The 24,347-nt window shown below is 39.1% G+C and overlaps 2 protein-coding genes across 3 annotated transcripts in view; one reads left to right on the top strand and one right to left on the bottom strand.

The window, feature by feature from the left end:
- Nucleotides 1–10,851, top strand: part of GPR87 (G protein-coupled receptor 87) — a 35,089-nt gene extending 24,238 nt beyond the window's left edge. Inside the window, exons 1-3 of one of the 2 annotated variants that reach the window (XM_045539474.1) lie at nt 4,225–4,243; nt 5,035–5,166; nt 9,757–10,851. In XM_045539474.1, coding sequence (XP_045395430.1) covers nt 5,133–5,166; nt 9,757–10,790 — 1,068 coding nt within the window. In that variant the 5' untranslated portion in view covers nt 4,225–4,243; nt 5,035–5,132 and the 3' untranslated portion in view covers nt 10,791–10,851. Of the gene's footprint in view, nt 1–4,224; nt 4,244–5,034; nt 5,167–9,756 lie in introns of those variants that run through there. The other variant, XM_045539473.1, reaches the window with a different exon arrangement.
- MED12L (mediator complex subunit 12L) overlaps nt 1–24,347 on the bottom strand; it is a 313,159-nt gene that overhangs the window by 122,000 nt on the left and 166,812 nt on the right. The gene's annotated exons all lie outside the window — the stretch shown is intronic.

Genomic DNA, 24,347 nt, shown 5'->3' with positions numbered 1-24,347 from the left:
GCCACCAGGCTTGGCTACAGGGCAGGGCAGGGCAGGGTTTTTCTTTTTTCATCCAAGCTGGGAAAATATAATTTTAAAACACCAGGAATTAAATGATATGCTTGACAAAATCTCCCATCAGTCCTGTGTCTATCTCTGCCTCCCAGCTTCTCTGTTTCCCATCACAGGCATGGTTTTTTGAAAGAGTTGTTTGAAATCACTGCCTCCACTTCCTCACCTCACAAGCATTACTCAACCCTCTGTCATCAGGCTTCTGCCTTCAACCCTCCCCCCTCATTACCCCCCTACACACACACACACACACACACACACACACACACACACACAGCACATGCAGCACTGGCTAAGGTGAACAACAACCTCTTTGTTACTGAATCCCATCCAATGGCATTTTGCTGTCCTATGTCACCTGACTTCCCCCACAGGATAAAATTAGTCATAGCTCCATATGTACTATCAGTTGAGGGGGAAACAAACTAGTCACGACTCTGCATTTCTTAACCTCTCTTCTCAGCTCACAGGACATTACTGTTTTCTACTAACCCTCCCAACTCTCTGGCCCCTCCTTCAGGCACGCACTACTCCCCTTGCCCTAAGACTGCTCCTTAAAAACATCTATGTCAACCCTCTGATATTCCCACTCCACTGTGCAGTTTCTCCCAGGGCAATCTCATCCATTCCCACAGCTTTTTCTAGCATCTATTTTCTGTTGCCATTAGATTTACATCACCAGCCAAGAGTGCCTCCCTGGGCTCCAGACCTGTCTCTCCAATCACCTAGTAGAGGTCTCCGCATGCACACTACACAGGCATCACGAAATCTATCAATCCAAAACTGAACTCCACCCAGCCCAGTATGTGTTCGTCCTCTCATGAGCTCTACATCAGGGAAAGAAACCAACACCTACTGCCAAATACCTGGGAGGTCTCTAACTCCTCCCTTTCACCAACATCATTCAGACACTAATTCCTTACACGCCTCAAATTTGTTACATCTCTCCATCCCTCAGTGACATCATCTCCCCAGTAGATTAATATGCCTTATCTTTGGCCACATTCAGCATTTCATGTGCTCCTTTCCCACTGGACCTTGAGCAAACCTGGGCATCGCAGGGGCCGTGGAACCTCCCTAATCCTTGCCTCCCCTCAGTAGGGGTACACCTCTCTATTTCCACAGCATCCCAAACCTCTCACTCTGTACTGAAATGGTCTGTTTACTTCTGGATCCTCACCCAGACTCTAACTCCTTGAGGGCAAAGGCATACCCTCCTCATCTTTATAATCCCTGGGGCCTGAAACAAGAGCAGAGTCTTAGTAAATGACCTTACGGAAGAGGTCGGGTTATGGCTGGTACTGAAGAAGAGGTAGAGATTTCAAGGGTAGAGAAAGGTGGGGGAAGAAGAAGGTCATTTAAGGAACAAGAATGGGTATGAAGAAAAGCAGGGAGCTAAACATAGGCACGTTTCAGAGAGTCCACACTTTGGGTAAAGTAGAGAGAAAATTACTGGGAAATAAGACGAAAATGATCTTGAGCTTCATTTACACAACAATTCGTGGAAATAACAGAAGCAAAAACATTTATAAGGTACTTAATTTATAAGTATATTCAATTTAACCTCATAATGATGATAGGAAGTAGGTATTGTACCCATGATTCAAAAGATTATGGGGCAGGCAGATATCCTCAAACTTTATTGTCAACTTTTAACTACCAGAACCCAGCATGTTTTGGCTTCCACACTCCATGATCTCTAACACTACAAAAGTAACTCTTTATCTTTGATTAGTAATTATAATTCAAGAATTGCTGTACCATGCAATACCACAGGATTAGGGAGTAAAAGAAAGGCATGACTACATGGGCGATTTAGAAAGATGAATCTGGCAACAAGGAAGAGAGACTTGAAAGGAATGAAGAAGCAAACAAACCCGGAGGGGGGGGGAGGGCAGTGCAGTGACCCAAACATGAGAGTAGGAGGACCTCAATCTGGAAGATAGCTATGAGGTAGAGACAGAAACAAAGGAAAGGTGTTGTGGCAGAAGAAACAGAAAGACTGAAATAACTAGAAATAAGTGACTGACCACACGAGAGGTAAGGAAGAGAAACGTATCAAATAGAGTATTCAAGCTTTAAACTCTATTGACCAACAGTTGAAGCAAATATTCACAAACGGAGATAAAGAGAAAAGTGGTTTTTTTTAAAGCAAGGGGAAAAGTTTAGATATGTGAGCTTGAGAACACAGACAACACATTCCAACGTAAACAAAGAACTGGAGTTTGGGAGAAGGAAGAGAGAGACCATGGAGCCTTCACACAGAGGTGATGGCAGGTTATCCAAGTAGACATGGGTTCTCTGGAATAAAAGAAACACAAGAGGCCAGGTGCGGTGGCTCACACCAGAATCCTAGCACTCTGGGAGGCCGAGGCGGGAGGACTGCTTGAGCTCAGGAGTTTGAGACCAGCCTGAGCAAGAGCAAGACCTCATCTCTACTAGAAATAGAAAAATTAGCCAGGAATGGTGGCGCATGCCTGTAGTCCCAGCTATTCGGGAGGCTGAGGCAGGAGGGTCACTTGAGCCCAGGAGTTTGAGGTTTCTGTGAGCTAGGCTGATGCCCCACAACAGAGTGAGACTCTGTCTCAAAAATAATAATAATTAAAAATAAAAAAAAATAAACACAAGAATGAGGGGCTGTGACCTAACTTTGGGGGAAAGACTTCCTTTAGAGAAGGTAGTAAAGGAGATAAAGAAACTCTGAGAAGCCAATGGAGGAGGATAAAATATATTATTTCCCAAACCTGAATAACAAATTTGATTCCAGAAAACCCAACTATCATGTCTGAACAAATCAAAATCCCAATTTTTCCATATAATTTCAACAGGAATTAAGAAAATGAGAACATGCATTCCCCAAAATACAAATTACCAACCATAACCAGTGTTTCTGGATTATGGATATAATTCCAAAAGAAGGGCTTCTAAGTGAATGGTAAAAATCACTTAGCAGGGCCCCTCACTCACTTGAAGAGGTGGAACTTTTGCTAAGTGTACTTTGCATTCCATTACCTCCTTAAACAGAGGAATGTGCTTTTAATGTGCTTTTTCTTGGGCTTAAAAACTCCTATTATAACACAGTGAGATGCTAGGCCTGTTTTTATTCCTTTTATGTGCACTCTGCTTTCCTTTTTAACTTTAATATATAATTTAGGTACTATAATTTTCATCCATTTTAAGTGTACAATTCAGTGAATTTTAGTAAATTTGGAGATTTGTGCAACCATTGCCATAATGCAGTTTTCATCACCCCAATAAGAACCTTCTACTCCCTCCTACAGTTCCAGCAAACACTAATCTACTTTCCGCCTCTATAGATCTGCCTTTTCTGGACATTTCACCTAATGGAATGCAGTCTTTTGGGTCTGGCTTCCTTCCCTTGCAAAATGTTTTTGAGGTTCATCCATATGATAGCTGCATTTCATTTATTTTTATAGCTGAGTAGTGTTCCATTTCATGTCTATTTCACATTTTATTTATCCACTCACCAGTTGGTATTTGGCTTCATTCTGCTTTTAACTATCATGAATAATGCTGTTATAAACATCTATATACAAGTTTTTGCATGGGCATATGCTTTCATTTCTCTTGGGCAGATATCTAAGCTGTCATATGAAAACTTTAGGTTTAACTTGCTAAGAAACAGCTAAACTGCTTTCAGAATGGCTATGCCATTTTAAATTTTCACCAGGAGTGTATGAGGGTTCCTGTTTCTCCACATCCTCAGCAACACTTGTTATCATCTGTCCTTTTTCTTTGTCACCTTCTGGTAGATGTGAATTGGTATGGCACTGTGGTTTTAATCTGAGTTTTCCTACTGACTAATGATATTGTGTGTCTTTTCATGTGCTCATGTCTAAACAAATCTTTTGACCATTTTTAAAATCAGTTTGTTTTCTTCTTATTAAGAAGCTGTAAAAGATCTTTGCATATTCTGAATACAAATCCTTTATCAGAAATGTGACATGTAAATATTTTCTCTTTTCTATGTCCTCCTTAATGGACAATTGTCTCCTATCTCTTGCTGTCAGTGAGTAAAGTATAAGTAAAGCCATGAAGAAGAAAACTGCACAACATGGGAAGAGAGAAACATAAAACCAAAGATATGTTTGTCATGTAAATTCCTTCAAAATGTTTCCCTGAGAAGTTGGATTAAAGCTTTCATTCTCCCCAGTCAACTGTAACAAACAAAGTAAGGTATATCACTTGCTTGCCTTAGATTAAAAATGTGACACTGCACCCAAAAAGGAGTGACTATATGAGCCCTAATCATTCCTGTGCTCCATAAACCAAAAAAAAAAAAAAAAATGCCTTCTGAACACTGCAAAACTCTTAAATATAATCTTGCCTCCAACATGCCCTTTCCCTGCTGACTCAGCAAATATTCAGGGACAAAAGTAACTGCTTACACCAGAACAAAGTTTGCTAGGTACTTGGAAAGGAAGAGGTTATTTGGGGTCTCTTTGAGCAACATAAGTGAAAGGACATAAAAGTCCCACATGGTTTCATTTCATGAGAAACAATGTGACTTCCCCTACAGTAAACTGCCCCATAAGCACATTTTACTTGAGCTGCACTTTCCAAAATGATTCCCAGGTTTCCTTCTCTCATTGGTCAACACTGGAGGGAAGCCAGAAAACAGAGAATAGTCCCAGCTACAAAAGAAGGGGTGAAGAAACAACGTTTTACATCATTCAACCTCACATACCAGTATCATCTCAACTAATCATTATTAAACTGTTGTGAAGAATGTGAAGCTCAGAAAAGTTAAGACATTTAGCCAAAATCACACATCAGACATACTTCCCAGCAGGCTGAAAGAGGGCACAATAGCAGGCGAGGCTTGTGTGGCACAAGTGTTCCTATTCAAAGAGCATGTGTTTTCTGAATAGTGGAGGCAAAAAAATTTTTTTTATTTTACTAAAAAGATAAAAATATTGTACATTCAAATTCCTTCCCAAATGTTTCTTTTTTTCTCCCCAGAAATCAGACCAGGAATAACCTATGCTGAACCCATGCCTGAATCGTCCCCCAGTGTTTCCTGACACGCGTTTTTGCTTGCAGCGCAGTACAACTGAAGAATGGGGGTCAACTTGACACTTGCAAAATTACCAAGTAAGCCACAGGAAAAGATGCAAAGAAAACCTCACTATGCCAATGTTATTGTTATTTACACTGTGTGGCAATTTCCGGGGGTTAATGGTCACAGAATCAACTAACCAAATAAACCAGCATTTAGCCTTGCCTTCTTTTCATTGGGTATAAAACAGCGAACTTGTGAGCTATCACTGAGATAAATTTAACTTGCTATCATTTCGTTTTAAACTTTTTTTCATCTAGACACCATCTCTAAAGTGACAAGTATGATTAAATTAATAACATTCGAGGAAGATTTTTAAATCCAAACTAAAGGACATACTATTTTCCAGATTTAATAATCTAAACCGAGTTCGCTGAAGTTCCCCAGGAGGCCAAGGACAATATCTACCTACTCTCCTGGGCAACTATTTAGCAAATGATCATACCAAGGCAGCTCTGCCATGGCAGTGACACCCTATAATTTGCATGACTTTATTATTTCATTCCCACCTGGCAGGTAGAACAGCGACATATGTTTATACTTTCACATCTTGTGCCAAAGAGTGATGTGCCCTAGTGAGCAATAATGTAGCCTCACCAAAGCCAAAAGTGCCAAGATCCTCACCACTCTTTCTGTCATTCATAATGTCTCTCTATTAACAAGTCAAATTATAATTAGTGCCTTATGTCACAGAGTGAACACCTACTAAGTACTAGATACTGTGCTCAAAATAATGTTTGTGAAGCATTTATTTCTCAGAAGACCCAGCAAAATGGCTATTTATTCCATTTTACAAAGCCATTAAGTGCCTAAACCAGCATTGTCAAGTGAGACTTTCTGCAATAATGAAAGTTCTCTATAATTGCACTGGCCTATACAGTAGCCACATGTGGTTACTGGGAAACGTGACTGTGCCTAGTGCAACTAAGGAACTTAATTTTTTAAAAGCCACACGTGGTTAGTGCTATATCTGGCTACCAGCCCATGCATTCCCGCAACACAAACACACGCACATATACATTGCCTCTACAGATAGCCAGCCATGCTCCCCCGCCCCCCAAACACACACACACACACACACACACACACACACACACACACACACCACCCTCATGGATGGCGAAAAATAATTGACTATGAAAATAGAGTTCTTACGTCATTGCATTTGTACACTGAAAAGGAGTTGGGGGAGACAGAGTAGGAGAAAATAACAAAGGAGGTTTTACTCTCAATTATCACTCTGTATCAAGCCCTGCACCAAACAATACAGGGAATGCCATCCTAGCTGGCATCCTATAAGGAGTATGTGAGAAAATAGCCTTCACACTGTAAAACAGGTTCTAATTTTTCTTAATTGAATCGCCAAGTTCCTATCATTAAAAATGTTCCCTAACTTGGCCAAGTTCTTTGTTGGCAGTGAAGAACAACATGATAAAACTGGCTGGGTAAAGAAAGCTATTTGCTTTTAATGGTCAATGTTCCTGAGTGGGAACATTGTACAGAGAAATGCTCTGAGTACACCCATAAGTTTTGGGAAAATTTGAGGCGGTGATGGAGAAAAGAAATGATGGGAGTAGCTGGCAGAAAAGAATATGACATAGACTTAACTATAAAAAAGAAATCAGTCAACAAAACTCTCATTACTGCTTTGAGCCTTCCAGAGCAACACACAGAACCTGCTTCTCAGAACCATTTTTTCTCTCTACTACCATCTTATTTCACAAAATAACCCATAACAGACTTTAACCACTGATTTGTTTAAGCTGTGTTGTAAACGTGGAATTTGTGAATGAGGTAATAACCAGGGTCATGCCTACCCCATTGAATTAAAAAGTCCTATCTTCCAAAATGTTAATCTCATACATCAACTAAGGAAGCTAATACCGCGAGGTGGCACAGTCAACAAGCTGAACCCCAGACTGTCTCAGAGCCACAAAATAGTTCAATAACCACTGTAGAAAGAAGCCAAGTAGTGCTTGATATTTTTAATTTGCAAGATAGAGTATATATATGAACTTTCTTGACATTCTAAGACTCTATCTTTAATAATAACCATAATTGTTAGGTAAACAATCACTTAATAAGAGTGCTTGTTCATATAATTAAACTTTTAAATATTATAACATACTGAATAGATACTCAATCTCTAAGCAACACTGGAAAGTATAGGTTCTTCCATTCCACAATGAATATGCACAGCAGACTCAACACTAACAGTTGAAACACTCCATGTCTAGTATGCTGTAGCTGTTGAACTCTTCTATTTGCATTTACAATGGCTTTGAAAAGCAATTCATAAGTAAATATCACAAGGCACCAGTCATCATTTCAGGAGACGATGCAGTTGCTCCTTTTCAGGCCACGTCCCTCAGCTGGACCCTTTATTCTGATTAAAACTCATTTGACCTCTCTCTACTTCCCTAAGGGTTCTACCCTGGGTTAGATGAAAGTGACTGCTAATAGCTTAATCAGGTACATTAATTCAAGCAGATATCTTAACCTGGTTAAAACTACACATCTTAAGAAGCTTCTAATGGCATTGACACTGCTTTGGATCTGCTGGTGCAGAAACAGCTAAGACCACAACATTCCAATAAATCAAAATAGACTTAAATGATACCATCCAGGGCTATATTTGAAGCAGTAGCATAGATGGCAGCTGAAGCAGGCATTTAACTTTACAAGTTAAATAAAGCTTAATAATACTGTGGGTCTCATAACAGGCTAGTTCAGGTATAAATTACTAGCCTGTGTAAGGATATTTAGGCCAGGAAAACCAGTTTTTAAAAACACTCTTAGCCAGGAATAAAAGGGAAAGAATTAGAAAGAAGTCAAGGTTACTCAGTAAGAGCCGGCACTTAAATTTCAGGCAGCAATTTAAGAACCTGTTTTTGGATTATAATCATCAAAACTATCTTTCCTGTTTCTCTTCTTCAAATAAGGAAACCAAAATAGATACTGAACTGCCTGTCATGCAAGGAAATGAGGGCTAAGTTCATATTGTTACCTATACAATAAAATTCCAAAACATATTTGTACCCATAGTAAATAGTATTAGAGGGAAGTAAATATTCAGAAATGACCTTCCTTCTAACCTTATATTCAAAAAGTGCATTTATACATTAATGGTGTTAGTTCAGGTTCTCCAAAAAAGCAGATGAGAAACATGATTAATTGGCCAAGAGATTTATTGGGGAAAATCACTTCAAGGGAAAATGGGGACAGGCAGGTTGGGACAGTCTTCAAGCCACATGTGGAGGAGAGAAGGAAGGAAGAAGGTTGAATAGAAAGAGTCAGACTGCAGTACAGTCTGAAGGAAGTTTGAAGACTGATAAGTAGCCCTCCAGCAAAAGTCTTTCATCAGAGGAATCCCTCTTGCAAAAACAGATTAGTACCCTGTCATGCTCAGTTATGGGCTGAGAGCCCCCCTTGGGAAGCACAGCATCAAAGGAATGTGGTGGTGGATCCAGAGCAGGGGGCAGGAGCTGTTCATCCATCAGGCTTCCCCCAAAGGAGACACGAGAGACCCATTTTCATGGCTGCCACACAAATCAAATGCTAGCTCATTTCACTGATTATATGATAGAGTATTATGGTATTGGTCTTCAATACCATAAGCTAAAAATTCCAAAAAAGCAAAAAAATCTTTAAAAATTCATATAATAAATGCAATAGATATAATCTAGCCTTGTAAATAAGAAAAATGTACCAGCCTGCAATTACTTTTAACAAGGTGTCCTCCTTGGTAATAAATTATAAAACTGTAAAACTTAATTACTAAGAACGAGAAAACAAAAATCAGCATTTCTCACTGGATTATAGAGAAAGATATCTGTGGATATTCTTAACTACACAAACATTTTAATGAAAAATACACTAGTGTGTAAATATTTATAATAATCAGCAGTAACTTCACACCCATCTACAACTTAAATTCCACTAAGGTGAAAATAGAACTAAGAGAATCAGCAAGTGAGATCTACTTCTTCCCAGGACTTTTTTGTCTGTTACATTAGAAGACGGTAGATCTTCTTTTTATTTAAAAAGAAAAAAGTGCCAAGACATTTTGTTTCTATTCCTAACAATGGCCCCTAAATAATCTTAAGTTCTATAAGAAAGTCACAGGCACAAGATGCAAGATGACCCACTAGTCTTATTCCTTCCCAGTAACTCCTGACGATTATTAAACAGCTTAAAACTGAGGGAGGAAAAAAAGATGTATTCAGAGAGTGTACCAGAGACTACACTGAAACAGTAACTGTGGACTAGCCATTTTATTGTGTTATAGGAAATTTCAATTTTCTGTCCTAGATATTGTTCGTTCTATTTATAATGCTATCAAACACTGAAGTAAAAATCAGGATAATGTATATTGTTATGTTTATTTTCAAAAGGTTGGCATAGGAAATCAGAAATGACTTTTTACTCAAGAGACTCGGTATAAAGGGAAGGGGTGTGGGGACTGGAAGTCACCAATACTTTGGCCACTCAAAACATTAAAAATCACCAATGACATCTATAAGCTCACCCAAAATAACAAGAGTTCAGCCTATAAAAGAGCCTAGTGGCCTGTGGGGGTATGCACGACAAGCACTGAAGTGATGTCTCCCCAATTCCTCCCACAGATAACGAGCTGCACGGCCACACTCCAAGTAACACCAGCGATGGACCTGGAGAGAACACGACCCCCTACAACGAATTTGACACTGTCATCTTGCCTGTGCTTTACCTCATTTTATTTGTGGCAAGCATCTTGCTGAACGGTCTAGCAGTGTGGATCTTCTTCCACATTAGGAATAAAACCAGCTTCATATTTTATCTCAAAAACATAGTGGTTGCTGACCTCATAATGACGCTGACATTTCCATTTCGAATAGTCCACGATGCAGGATTTGGACCTTGGTACTTCGAGTTTATCCTCTGCAGATACACCTCAGTCTTGTTTTATGCAAATATGTATACTTCCATTGTGTTTCTTGGGCTGATAAGTATTGATCGCTATCTAAAGGTGGTAAAGCCATTTGGGGACTCACGCATGTACAGCATAACCTTTACGAAGGTTTTATCTATTTGTGTTTGGGTGATCATGGCTGTTCTGTCTTTGCCAAATATCATCCTAACGAATGGTCAACCAACCAAGGAAAACGTTCATGACTGCATAAAACTCAAAAGTCCCTTGGGGGCCAAATGGCATAAGGCAGTCATCTACGTCAACAGCTGCTTGTTTGTGGTTGTGCTGGTGATTCTGATTGGATGTTACATAGCCATATCCAGGTACATCCACAAATCCAGCAGGCAATTCATAAGTCAGTCAAGCCGAAAGCGAAAACATAACCAGAGCATCAGGGTGGTTGTGGCTGTGTTTTTTACTTGCTTTCTCCCCTATCACTTGTGCAGAATTCCTTTTACTTTTAGTCACTTAGAAAGGCTTTTAGATGAATCTGCACATAAAATCTTATATTACTGCAAAGAAATGACACTTTTCCTGTCCGCGTGCAACGTGTGCCTGGATCCAATAATTTACTTTTTCATGTGTAGGTCATTTTCAAGAAGGCTATTCAAGAAATCAAATATCAGAACCAGGAGCGAAAGCATCAGATCTCTGCAAAGTGTCAGAAGATCGGAAGTCCGCATATATTATGATTATACTGATGTGTAGGCCTTCTCTTATTTGTTGGAATCAATATGTACAAAGTGTAAATAAATGTTGGTTTTCATTATCCTTGTTTGAGCCCATTGAAATAGGAATTTTTAAAAATGAAACTAAAATGGTATGAAATTGGGGCATAATTTGGAACTAAGAAAACCATTAAGGCACAGCAAAAAGTGAGAGAAATAAGAGGTGGGGCTCAGGAGTGACGGGCCCTGCCGGTGCACAGCAGCCGTCCTCCAGGGAATGCTGCCGCTCGGAAGCCACCTTTCCAGGGAACAGAAAGCACAGACAAGAAAATTCTGTTCAGCCTTGTGGTTCAAGATTTGGGGGGAAAATGCTATTTTCAACGCAACTCATGTACTGCCGATATAACTGAGTACATATTGATTACTAGGCCTTCTGTCATTCCATCTATGAATGAAGAAGACCTTGCCCATCGTCCTATTGCTGCATGTGTTCTTTTGTAAGGACTTTAGTCTTAGGATCCTCTATGTCCCGGTCAAAAGCTAGTAGGAATGGGCTGGGAGAAGGCTTTTGCTCCCATACTTCAGGGCTCCTAAGATATTTAGTCTCATTACTCTAGGTAAAAGATTGTCCTCAATGCAAATGATCTGATGAGTATCTCTGAAGCTATGCAAACCCTTCAGGGCAATGAGCCTTCCTGGTACTTTCTCCCTGGCTGGGGGAGGGAGAGTGAGGAGTGGCCTGGGAAACCTGAGAAGCCTCAGGAACAGTGGGCCCAGAGCTAGCTTTCTGAGGTTATCTGGCATCAGACAGGTGCAGATGAAAATCCTGGCTCAGCACACTGCAGCCCTGAGACTTTAGACAAGCAACTTAAGTGCTGTTTGAGCCTCAGCTTTATTGTCAGTAAAAAGGTTGTAACAGTACGTACTTGGCAGGGTTAGCCTAAGTAGAGAAGATGAGGGATGGTGGTGATTAAACAAAATTAGATACATAAGTGCCTTTACCTGGTGGACACCCCATCAGTCCCTCCCTACCAGCCCTTTCTCTGGCTCTTGCCAAGACTTGGGCCCAAGTGAAAGGTGTCCTTGTGCTAAGACTGTAGATATCAGGAGGAGAGAGAGGGAGTGAGATAAGGCAGAGGTGGGAAGAGGAAAGAGGGATAGAAAAGTAGGATAGTCTGGGACAGAGATGGAGACAGACACAGGAAGACCAAGCTCACAGGCATAGAAACAGAAAGAGACAAGTAGGAGAAGGGGGAGGGACAGAGAGAGGGAGAGACAGGGCAGCAGGAGGGGTGTGGTTACCTGCAGGTGTGGCCTGGGCAAACAGGCGGAAGGGTTTCTGCCCTGCTCCCACCCCCAGGGCTGCAGCCCTCAAAGCTCATTCTGGGTCTGTGATCAGCCTTCAGGGGCTGTGGGGTGACCCTCCTTCACCTTCCCACCCCTACCCCAGCAAGGGGGTGGGGGAGGTATGGCCTCCTCACTATGTTCATCAATGTCTTATGCACACAGAAAAACTTGTGTTGTATTGGGGGGGAGGGGGAGGAGGAAGAGTTCAGCCATATTTTTACAGTAATATATTGAAAAGGATGAATTCAATTAACTGATTTTAAACAGGCTATTTTCAGAGAAAAAATATGCTACTGAATATTAAGAAAAGTATCTTTTGGATAAAGTACTCTAAGTTTATATTTGCCATTATTATACTCTTATGATGAATTTAAAACTTCACATGAGAAGGGCAGAGAAGAAAATATGAAGGCTTGGTTAACAAGCGTATTGAGGCTGGGTGTAGTGGCTCACACCTGTAATCCCAGCACTTTGGGAGACCAACATAAGAGGTCCACTTGAGGCCAGGAGTTCGAGACTACAAAACATAGAAAAAATTAGCCAGGTGAAGTGGTGTGAGCCTGTGGTCCCAGCTATTCAGAGGCTGAGGCAGGAGGATTGCCTGAGCCCAGGAGTTTGAGGTTGCTGTGAGCTATGATGATGCCATTGTACTCTAGCCAGGGCAACAGAGTGATACCTTCTCTCAAAAAAAGCAAAGCAAAGCAAAGAAAAAAAATTTACTTATTGATGCATTACATAGCCATTTAACAGTCTCGTTATTAGTAAAATAGAATTCCCTTTAAACTATATCCCATCTTGAATAGAGATATCATTAGTTTAAAAATATAACCATAAGTTGAATGACAGAGTTCAATACATCAAATCAAAAAGTACAAAGGTAGCCTTTTAAATCTTAGCATATTTTCTCCTTCCTCAATATAAACCTTACAGCCTCCTTTTCCAAAGCCATTCATCAGTTGCATGAACACTGATAAGCGTCTGAGTTTTTCCTAACTCTGTTCTAGGAGCTCGGGGAAGCAGTAACAGAGGGAGAGTTAAGGCATGTTTGCTGACTAAAATAGGACATCATGGTTAACAGACAAAACACACACACATAACATAGTACACAGTTAAGAGTTCATTTAGACTCTTGTAAAACTGGCTGCAAACCTCTGAGAAGCTAAAGTGAACAAAAATGAGGGTATAAAAATAACTTAGCCCAACAATGACTACCACTGTCAGGCATGGAAATAGGATTCAGGGACTACAAAGTACCTAGTGAGTAAATCAGGTTTGGCAGAGGAGTTGGTGACAAAGGGGTTAAAAGGATTCTCTGAGGACTTCTATCCAAATATCCTTCTATCAAGATTCCAATTCTATAAATGTGATGGGCACGTGAATGCGTGCATTTTAATATACACCTTACTTGGTTATTTGCATAGTTACCTGTGGCCCCAACTGTGTGCCATTAGCTAGATTAAAATAGCCATATTTTAGATAAAGCTAATGAGAAAAGGCAGTTTGAAAGGCTAATTCCTTTCTCCACCTTGTACAGACTGCCCAGGATGAGTGACAGCTATCTCATATAGAAAGAAAGAACAACATTGCAGCTGGGAAAATAACTTCAATACAACATGTCTTATCTTCTCCATCCTCTGTTTTTTTCCATCCCACAGTTCCCAGTTAAAACTCTCAAAAATATTACCCACCTCACAGTTTATACATGCTATTAAATGCATGGCTTCTATAGAACCAAAAGAATGAGGGCCACCCTCTTTAACAGCATCAAGCGGCTCCATTCGGCACTCTGTGGCTTACCGAGTATTAATACTTCTCTATCCCAGACCTCACTGAAGCCTCTAATTCCGGCCTTGATTCTAATAGGTCTTCAAAATATTTTAAATCCCATTTTAATGTTTCTAAAACTGAATTGCTATATAGTTATTGGGCACATTTAATGTGATGGTGGTTTTATTTCTTTAAAATGACATTATTAAATAAATGGGACATCTTAAAAGATTGATTTAAAAATAGAAAAAACGTTATCCCTGCTTTTTAGAAAAGTCATGTGACAAAAACAATCAAAATCACACTGTTTATATTTTATATCAGTTCCCATGCTATTGTCACAAAAATTATCTATCCAGGCCAACCAAGAATAAATGATTTACGTGAGTAAAAATAATATAAAATGTGGAGCTAGTGTCAGAAGTCACATAATACTCTATTAATATTGGAGAAAAAAACCTATTTGCTCTTTTAAAATTAATGGATAATTTGGAAATCTCAAATTTGAAATCTAAAATTTCTCACTTAGAGCTTTTGGATTACATTCAGTATTTCAGAATTCCCTCAGGTAGCAATAAATAGCATATTTATTCTTCCTTTCATGCAGAAGAGAAATACATTAACAGAATTTCCAAAAGGAATTTTTTTTATTCTTCACAAAACATTCAAAGAAACTGATCTTGTAGAAAATCTTTCAATGTGTGTTTCTTACCAACTCTGTTATATTCATTAAACTATAAATATTTTATTCTCATTTCCAAACAGTATGCCAGTATTTTCTTTCTCAACCAAGGCTGCAAAAGAATAGTGCCTAGGGAAACACATAAATTTAGATTAAATATCCAAGGCAAAATTGTGTGTGTGTATGTGTGTGCACATACACGTGAACAAGAGAATACGGCTTAAACATAAAGAAATGTTTTGACCACCAAGAGGAAATGTGATATACTAGGAAAAAATAAACTTAAGAAAACAAGGGACCACTTATAAAAGTCTTGTAAATAGAAAAATCTTCCCTAAACACCACAAGAAGCCAATTAACAAATCAATAAATACTTACTAGGCACATAACACACAAAAAGACATTGTACTCAGCATGATATAAAATAATTTTTGGACATCCCTAAGTGACTTCTAAAAATAAATACTTCTAAAGATCAAACATTTTCAAAGTTCAACATAATACAAGTATCTGGTAGAGGCAGAATTTAGCACACTCCCCAGCCCTCTAGCACCATCTAGTGGTAAAATTCATAAAACAGGTGAAGAAAACTCAATTTATGTCCTATTTACAGCATGCGACTACATAGTAACATGGCCAAGTCTTCTTTTAGACATCTTTATTAATGTTAATGTATTCAAATTTATATCCTCCAGCTACCTAGAACAGTGTAAAATGGAAATGCTTGAAAAGAATAACTAACACCTTCAAGAACTTCACTTATAGATGTAAAAAGAACAAAAACTAACAAGGTTGAAATAACATGTGAATTTCATGGGGGAAATGCTACAAATATTGACTGCTCTTTCCAAATTAACACACTGAAAAATTTTTTACAAAGTATAATTTATCTATGGTTTGAAAAGTACACAAAAATCATCATTAGAGTTGAAGAGGGAGGAGTTAAGACTGTCAGTGTTGAATAAAATTTCCAATCAGTTTATCAAAAAACTCATGAGATTTAAATGGCAACTTTCATTTTGAATGCTCTTAAATTTTTCTTATAAACCACAATGATAAAGAAATCATCTAAAAAGATTAAAATGATAAAATGTGGCTCTTAAACCACACATTCCTTTTCATTTGGAAAATCAAGACACAGAACTAAAATAGATACCCCTTTTATTTCCAATAGTTTAAGCAAACATTCATAGTAACAGTAAACTGGCCAATTTCTCTTTGAATTGTGCCCAAAAATATTCAGTGGTTATACTCTGGGCAGACTCCATAGCAACTCCTAAAATTGAGCTCATGTCTGATTAAATCAGCCTATGAACAAGGGTCTGAAAATAGTCATCAGATTTCCCAGAGCCTCCACATGCAAGACTTTCCAACGTTCTGGACACATTTACCTATATATGTATGCAAATGAAAAGCATGTATAATTAGGGCTAATGGGTTTAGTATAAAGAATGTGAATCAGCCCCTTAACCTATAATAGTTTTTAAATAGTCTTAAGAAATTGCATCCAATGATTAAGATTGTTACTTCTGCCTAAACCAAAATATCTTCAATAACATTGAAAGCCATTTGTCAATTACCAATAAATTATCCTTATGTGTTTATAAACATATACAGATAATTGCCATACTCCTTCCTAACTTTGAATCTTTTGTGCTTCCAATATCATGAAACATCTTGAGTTCCTTTAACGAGAAGTTTCTTGCAAGTATTACTTTCTCTGTGACATTCATCACAGCAACTTCGTTCACTGATGTCAGTAAATTCACCTTCACTAAGTTCATCTGGCAGCATATACAGAGGCTTAACATCCCCACAGTCAGCTACTCTATTATAATTCTGTTTACATTCGATTCAACTTTTGCTTCTTGTGTTATCACTTTTCATCTCTGTGCTGCATTTTCATCTTTGTTGGTTAACTCTCTTTTAATTATCTCATAAAATTTTATGGGGTTTATCACTGGCAAACAAGGAAGCAACACAACTACACACTTTGCTGCCTGTGCATAAACTGACAAATAGATGCACAGTGACCAATTGCTGACAGACTGAAAGACGTGCCATGATTGGTCACTCATGCATTTTATTTACCCGACGATCTGGGAACTAGAGAGCTACAGTGAAGTTTGTACTTTATGTAGTTGCTCACAGTTAACGTACTGTGGTACCAAAAATCTGAACTGTGTTGCTAGGAAACTGGTATTATCTAACTAAATCAAATATATGTATGTCAGAAACGTGAAATCAAGGACTGCCTGCTTGCCTGTGAGTGTATAACCATAACCATAAGGAATAAAAAATAGAAATTTGAAAATGATATGTAATGTGCAAATACTTAAGCGCAACTGTTTGAGAACTTATTCATTCATTCAACATGAAGTGGTCAGATACTTGCATCTATACATATAATTATGTAAATTCACCAGCAACAAATGTCACTTGTGACCCAAATGCTACTTACATCAATAACACTGGTGATGTGGCTTTCTAAAATCAATAATTCTTGCCAAGATTCCAAATAAAATATTTAATAGACAGTAGCAATGTTCCTGGAAAAATTTAATTTGTGTATATTAAGACATACAAAACTGTGCTTTATGTGTAAAACAGATTCCAATCTTAGAAATTGATAAATAAGTTTTTCACCCATGGGAAAGTTAATGGGACAATTAGAGACCCCTGGGAGCCATGAGAAGCACAGGACAATTCTTCCCTGTGAGACTGCCTCATACTTTACAAGATATCAAGCATTTAGGGGCTCAGCCCCCAAATACCCACCGAAAAAAAAAAAACCCTGAAATTGACAAAATGCTACCTGGGCAGTAATGCCTACATTGAAAACCTAGATTCAAATTCCTGAACCATTTGTGGACAGACAGCAAAGTATGTCCAAGGTTTCAAGGACTATAGAAACCTAGGCCTCTAGATGGCAATAAGTCCTGACTAAATTTGAGAAGGGATAGAGTAGTAACAATAGATAAATAATAGGGCAAACTTTTTCATTCCCAATTCTGCATAATCACAACAATGGCAAAAAGAAACAAATCAATGATTTCTATAGTTTACATACACACTTCATTAGATGCCTGCTTTGAAGTTCAATGTTTCCTGAAAATGCTGTTTGAAAGACAACTGTAGATACATATCCCATAGAAATGCCTAAAATAACAAGTTAAAAGCAATGTTAATAATAATGATCAAATCTTATATAGTGCTCACCCGTCACCATCCCAAGTGCTTTACACACATAAACTTTGTAATCTCCGTTATCCTATATAGTTGGTATCCTATTAGTACACCCTTTTACAGATGAAGAAACTGAGACACACCAGGCAAAGGCACATGGCTGGGAAGAAAAGTGGTGGTGGCAGGTTATGAAACTGGAAAGTCTGAGTCCAAAGTCCACGCTGTAACCAAGACGGCATCACTTTCTCTCCCCACCCTATCCCAAGGAGGCTCCTTACCCTTGAACTCATTTAACAGTATCATCATACACACCCAGGCACCTCAACTGGAAATCTGAACCCCCTCTCTTCCTCATCTCCATTAATAACCCTACATCAAATCCTGCCATTCCATCCCCAAAAATGGCAGAGAAGCCAGGTCTCTGCCCTGCCTGGCCCTACACCTGGTGTATTGTATGTAGCTCAGCTTCAGGGAGAGGCTGTCTGACCTCATAGATGAGCAAGGATTTTGGAGGTGGGCGGACCCAGGCCCCATCTCTCATTGTGTGCCAGGCTAATAGAGAAAAATAAACCAACTGCCAAACTTGAGGCCTTGAGTTTCCAGTTCCTCACATACTCTTTTTTAGGACTTTAAACACAAAATGGTTATTTCCTAATAAACTAGAAATAGTTTATTATTTATTAAACACTCTCTACATACCAGGCATTGTTTTCAGCACCCAACTTGTAACAACCCATTTAATCCCCACAACAAACCCATGAGGAAGTATTGGCATTACTCCTCCTTAGAGATTAAGGTTAAATAACTTTTCCAAGGTCACACAGTTAACAAAGGTGGGATCCACACCCAGGCAAGCTGGCTCCAGAAGCCTGGGTTTTAACCACAGCTCAATACTGAAATGAAATGCATTCCTCAAGGTATTACCCATATTACCAAAAGCCTTGCTAATTATTTATGTTACCAAATGCAATTAATACAAATCATATCAATGCTATAAAATAAGGCTGGGGTTAAAGCTGGGGATATTTCCCAACTAAAGCCTGAATAAACTTCTTAATAAACATAAGAGATACTAGCAAATGTTAAGAGAATATTAAGTTAAGCCAGGCACGCATTTTTGATCATTTTATTTCCTTATAATTAGTGTGGCCATATGACTTATTGTCAGAACCTGGGCACTTGTGAGAGTGAAAGTGTCAGTCACCAAGTTGGCACAGCAGGTGTAAACCAGAACAGCATGGGCAGAAAAGAACATGTGGTCTCACGCTCACAGCACACATGGAAACAAACATCCACATTAGGATCGCATAACCTAGGAAAGCAAGCAGCTCAAGACAAGGACAGAGAACCTGATGAATCCAGCCGTCTCATCAATGACAAGCCCCCACTGTGAGGCTTCCTCCACCCAGCTAACACAAACTGAACCCTGGATGCTGGATTAGCAGCTATTCAACAAAAATCTCTAGTGGATGCTTCCCAGGAGGAAGCTTGGATAATGGTTTTCAGACTTAGTGCTTGCTGCTTGTGGTTTTGCTTAAAGCCACAAGAAAGAATGCAGCCCACCCAAATTGAATGTGTTTTGTTTGCTTTTGCTTCCTGAAAGAATGCATAATCTGAATTCTAATTTATATTCTTTCTGTCCTCCAAAGCAAAACCATCACAAATCTTTCACAATGCTATTTTCTACTAGATACAAAATTTATGCTTCGTATGATTTCAAGACTTCTTTAGAGACTGAGACCACATTTGCCTTTCCAAGGCACAGGCCTCCACAGAGACCACAGCTAAACAAACAGGCTGATCAGGAGGCAGAGCCCGTGAGCATGAGCGCACAACGCACTCACTGCAACAGTGGGGCCCGATAACCGCCACCTGTGAGGTCTGCGATTCTCCCGAAAGAGGCTGATGACGCCTGTGCCCTATCAATGGAACAAGGGTTCCCATAAATGCTCCTGTCATGACTAAGTCATTCTAGTGTGGCCACACGCCCCCATTCAACACACTTGCCTTAGATCATTCCTGCTGCTAAAACAAAATACCTTAAACTAGGTAATTTATAAACAACAGAAATATACTGCTTACAGTTCTGGAAGCTGAGAAGTCCAAGATCTAGGAACCAAGAGATCTGTTGTGTGGAGAGGGCCTGTTGCTCATCCATGGCGACTTCTGTGTCCCCACACGGGGGAAGGGAAAAGGGAGCAAACAAGCTCCTTCAGGCTTCCATTAGAAGGGCACCAATCCCATTTATTTACTAGTAAATGTTAAGAAGACATAAAGTTAAGCAGGGTCATGCATTTTTTGGTCATGCATGACTCCAACCTCATGACCTGGTAGTTACCTCCCAAAGATCCCACCTATTAATACCAACACACTGGCGATTGGATTTCAACATATGGGTTTTGGAGGGACCCAAACATTCAGCACCTTATGATCACTGAGAATCAGACAGGAGCGACATGCACAGCTGCTCCTTGAACAGCTCACTCAAAGACTGAATACAGAAACGTGGCCTCACTGGTTCTTCATTCTGATGACACTAACTGGTCCACACAAAACAGCCTAAGGATAACTGTTATGCTCAAATTATTAACTAAAATGATAGGCAGCTATATATAACATTAAATGCCTAAAACCACAAAGAATTTCACAGTAAGGCCACTATGGAAATTGAACTGCCAAGATAACCACATACAATCTGGAAGCACAAACAAGTTTGTTTAGCTAACATCACTTTGCTGGAAAGAGAAGAGTGATTCTACACAATTTTAAGTGTGGCTTACTCTTTGGATTGGGGGGGAAAAAACAAACAATGTCCTACATGTGATCACCGACAGTGTATTGAAGCACTTCCTTTGACTTCAATCACCCTCAGTTCCCAGAAATCTCAGTATCACAAACCCTTCCCTAAAACTTCCTGAGCCCATGTCCCTCTCACACATCAGGGCAGCCAGCAGGATGAACAATTTGTTTACCAGAAAAACTCTGGGAAAATTTATCTGATAAAACCAAAGTATTTCCCTACATTAGTAAGTCTCATTCCACCTCTCTCAGTGACTTTGCAAGGCTCATTTTCCTAACTTGTTCTATCAGTTTACTAAAAAGACAAGCAGTTAGAGTACTCAGCAAACAAACTATCTTATAAAGCTATGTTTCATCCTCTGTGTTACCTATCCTATGTTGAATCATTCTGCATGTAGGTCAGGGGTTCAGATAGCTAGAAAAGGGGCTCAAAAGTGTGCTGATGTCAGTGATTAGATGAGTTCATACTTCTAGGATAACAGTATTTAAAATATTCATAGTCTTATCTTTACTTAAAGAACCAGAAACAAAGTTGGGGCATATTCCCTGTCTCCTTCATATTTTAGTGAACGTATATTCACTCAACAAACAATTCTCAGCACCTACTGTGGTAGTGGACACCAGGGATACCAAACAAAGAAGCCACCGCCCACTCTAGCTAGGCATGAGATAAAAACACAGGCCATGTCAGAAGAATACTAACAACACACAGGTGTCAGGGACACTTCCAAAGATTGTGACAGTCGAAGAGTCTTGAGAGCAGATAGGAGCAGAATGAAGATATATGAGAAATCACACATAACACCTAAAGGTACAGAAGAAATTGCCGCCTTCTGTTTCCTCAGCATCTTTCAAAAAAAACATACAGAAAAGAAGAAATACATGCATGAGAATTTTTGTTTTTGTAATCATTAAAGTTCTAAATTTTGATTCTTTGTTCATATCAGCTGAAATTCATTCCTTCTGGTTCTCCCCCCTTTAAAATCACTTTATTGAGATATAAATCATACACCATAAAATTCACCCATTTAAAGTATACAATTAATGGCTTCTAGTATACTCAGAGTTGTGTATCCATCAACACAACTAATTTTAGAAAGTTAACAGCAACACAGAAAATCTGTTTAAGTACTTTAATTGTGAATAGATACTCGACTCATGACTCAGTGTTAGTACCTATATCAAACTGAAGTTTTGTGAAATGTCTACACAGTATGTAAATGTTGCACATATTAATTCATTTTATAAACTGTTACTACTTTTAATCTACCAGAAGGTGGTGATATTGTACCAGACATCTGCTTCTCCAATATAATTCTCAGATAAAGGCAAGTCACAACTGCCAATGAATTCTCATGCCTGTCGCTCATTATAAAAGGTTTATAAAATGTTGGGAGCGGTCTCTGATTACGGGTGAGCACATAGCCAATAGAATCATTGCTGGGAGCCTTGTCAGGGCCCTCTACCAATCACTTCCCGCCACGACTACCTGCAATGGTATATAAGCCCACTGTCCTTCCTGTTCGGGGTCTCTCGCCATGTAACTAGACTAGATGCCTCATTAAACTGCTGTTGGAAGAACTCCAGTTTGTTGCGTCGTCCTTGCAGGCGAGTGCGGCGCGACAATAAAAAGATATTATACAATGCAGTGACCGATAACATGTTTTAATGATATAATTTCTACCCTCTTCCTCCCCTACTCTAAATCAATATACTGATAGGATTGAATGCCACATACAGGGAACATAAAAAGACGTGTCTGTACTCAATGTTTTCCTTTCAGGTTACACTTTTTAAAAGTACATTTTCAATTATTTTACTACAGAGCTCAAAAACTGCATGGCATACTAAGTTATAAAGTCCTCTGCATGACATTTCAAATCCTCCAGACTATGTCCTGCCCTACCTCTGCTGACTTTCCTACCATTAGACCTCTACTCACACGGTTTTTAACACATTAGACTGACTTCTACCCCATTCTATAAACAAAAGAGCTAGCTAGCAGGAAGCATTTCAGATGCCAGCTCCTTCACAGAGGGCAACTTCCAACTTGTTTCCTTTAAATATACTTGTGCTTTCATATGTTTATACTGAACTTCATACTAAAATCCTGTGTATTCTAGTCCAGTGGAATCCTGTCTCCAGCCAAGCCCCACAACACACACACAATTATAAATCACTTGCTAGCAAAGTCTTTTAAAAAAAAAAACAAAACTTTTTTTTTAATTAGGTAACTCAGTAATAGCTGAGTAATGGTTAAAATACATTCATTGAAAATATTCATATTTATCTAAATGTCCATCAAAAGGGAATGATTAAGTAAATCATGGAATGCTACAAAGGTTTAAAAAATAAGGTCTGTCCAGGCAGGGTTGACAGGAACACGTCCCCAAGCAGCCAGCAGGGAGGGGCAGCGTGTGCCGGTGTGTCTTAGGTGTGTCTTACTGCGCACAGCGAAGCAACTGGGGGAAGGCTGGGGTAGAGCAATAACAATAAAGCTGTTTTGTACTTACTTAAAAAAAAAAAAAAAAAAGATTTCAAAACACACAACACTAAGAATCACACACAGTTGAATTTCTGCGTACGGAGCAAAGGAGGCCATTTATGGAATCAAGATGTAAGTCAGCCAGCTTTTATATGCAGTCGATGACAGGCAGGATGGAAAGTGACTGGAAATAATTACAGACATATTTGGGGATTACTTTGTGTGTTAAGCTCACTCTATTTGTAGTATGAATACACAAGGGATGTTTATATATAACCAGTCTTATTACTGACAAGGCAGGGTCCTGCCTAGAAATGGTGCTGGAGAAGGGAAATACGTGTCTGTGAGCATCTGGGGTGGGCTGGGGAGGCAGTCAGATCTGGTATTCAGAGGGCTCTGCAGGAAAGAGTCACCGGGAAGAAATCCCACCGTACTGTAATCTTAGGATTCCACAAAAGGAAATGGGAACTTAGAACTATTTAGCTAAAATCAAAACACCACAGATAAAAGAAAAACAAATATGGGCTATTTTAGATTTTGTTTTTTAAAAGATTCCTGAACATACCATGTCCTCTATTATTTTATTGTAATTATTATTTTTATTTCATTATTATTACTTACTTTACATTATGCCTGGTGTCTAGTGTTAAATAAAGCTAAGTTATTTGTGTTGTTAAAAGTCATATAAAATATCTAATTTTAAAAACATGAAGAGGCTGGGTGTGGTGGCTCACACCTGTAATCCTAGCACTTTGGGAACGTGAGGTATGAGGATTGCTTGAGGCCAGGAGTTTGAGACTATCCTGAGCAAGAACAAGACCTCATGTCTACAAAAAACAGAAAGATTCGCCAGGCATGGCAGCATGCACCTGCAGTCCCAGCTACTTGGGAGGCTGGGGCAGGAGGATTGCTTGAGCCCAGGAATTTGAAGTTGCAGTTAGCTATGACACCACTGCACTCTAGCCTGGGCAACAGAGGAAGACCCTGTCTCAAAAAAAGAAAAAATATATGTATATATAATCAGTAAATACTATTTCTCAGGCTAAAATATTTTTCAAACATCAATAAGATATTTATTGCCAATTCTAATAGAGAAAAATGTATACAAGCTAATCTTTGCATTTAAGCACATTCACAAAATACCCAGCATAAATCTGATGGAAAAACAAAATGGTGGCAGGGCCAATTTTAAATCCTGCATGAAAATTATTTCTGAATTGATCACAAATATGTCCATGTTTCCATAAGCTCCATGTTCTAGGACAGCCAGGGCCAGTTTTTAAGACACAGGTGGCAGGGTGGGGCATAACTAAAGGAAGAGCCTACTCCTA

This window comes from Lemur catta, chromosome 1 (assembly GCF_020740605.2).
Source record: "Lemur catta isolate mLemCat1 chromosome 1, mLemCat1.pri, whole genome shotgun sequence".
Classification (NCBI taxonomy): Eukaryota; Metazoa; Chordata; class Mammalia; order Primates; family Lemuridae; genus Lemur; species Lemur catta.
Note: the sequence above shows the minus strand (reverse complement) of the source record. Positions and strands in the feature narration are given on the sequence as shown.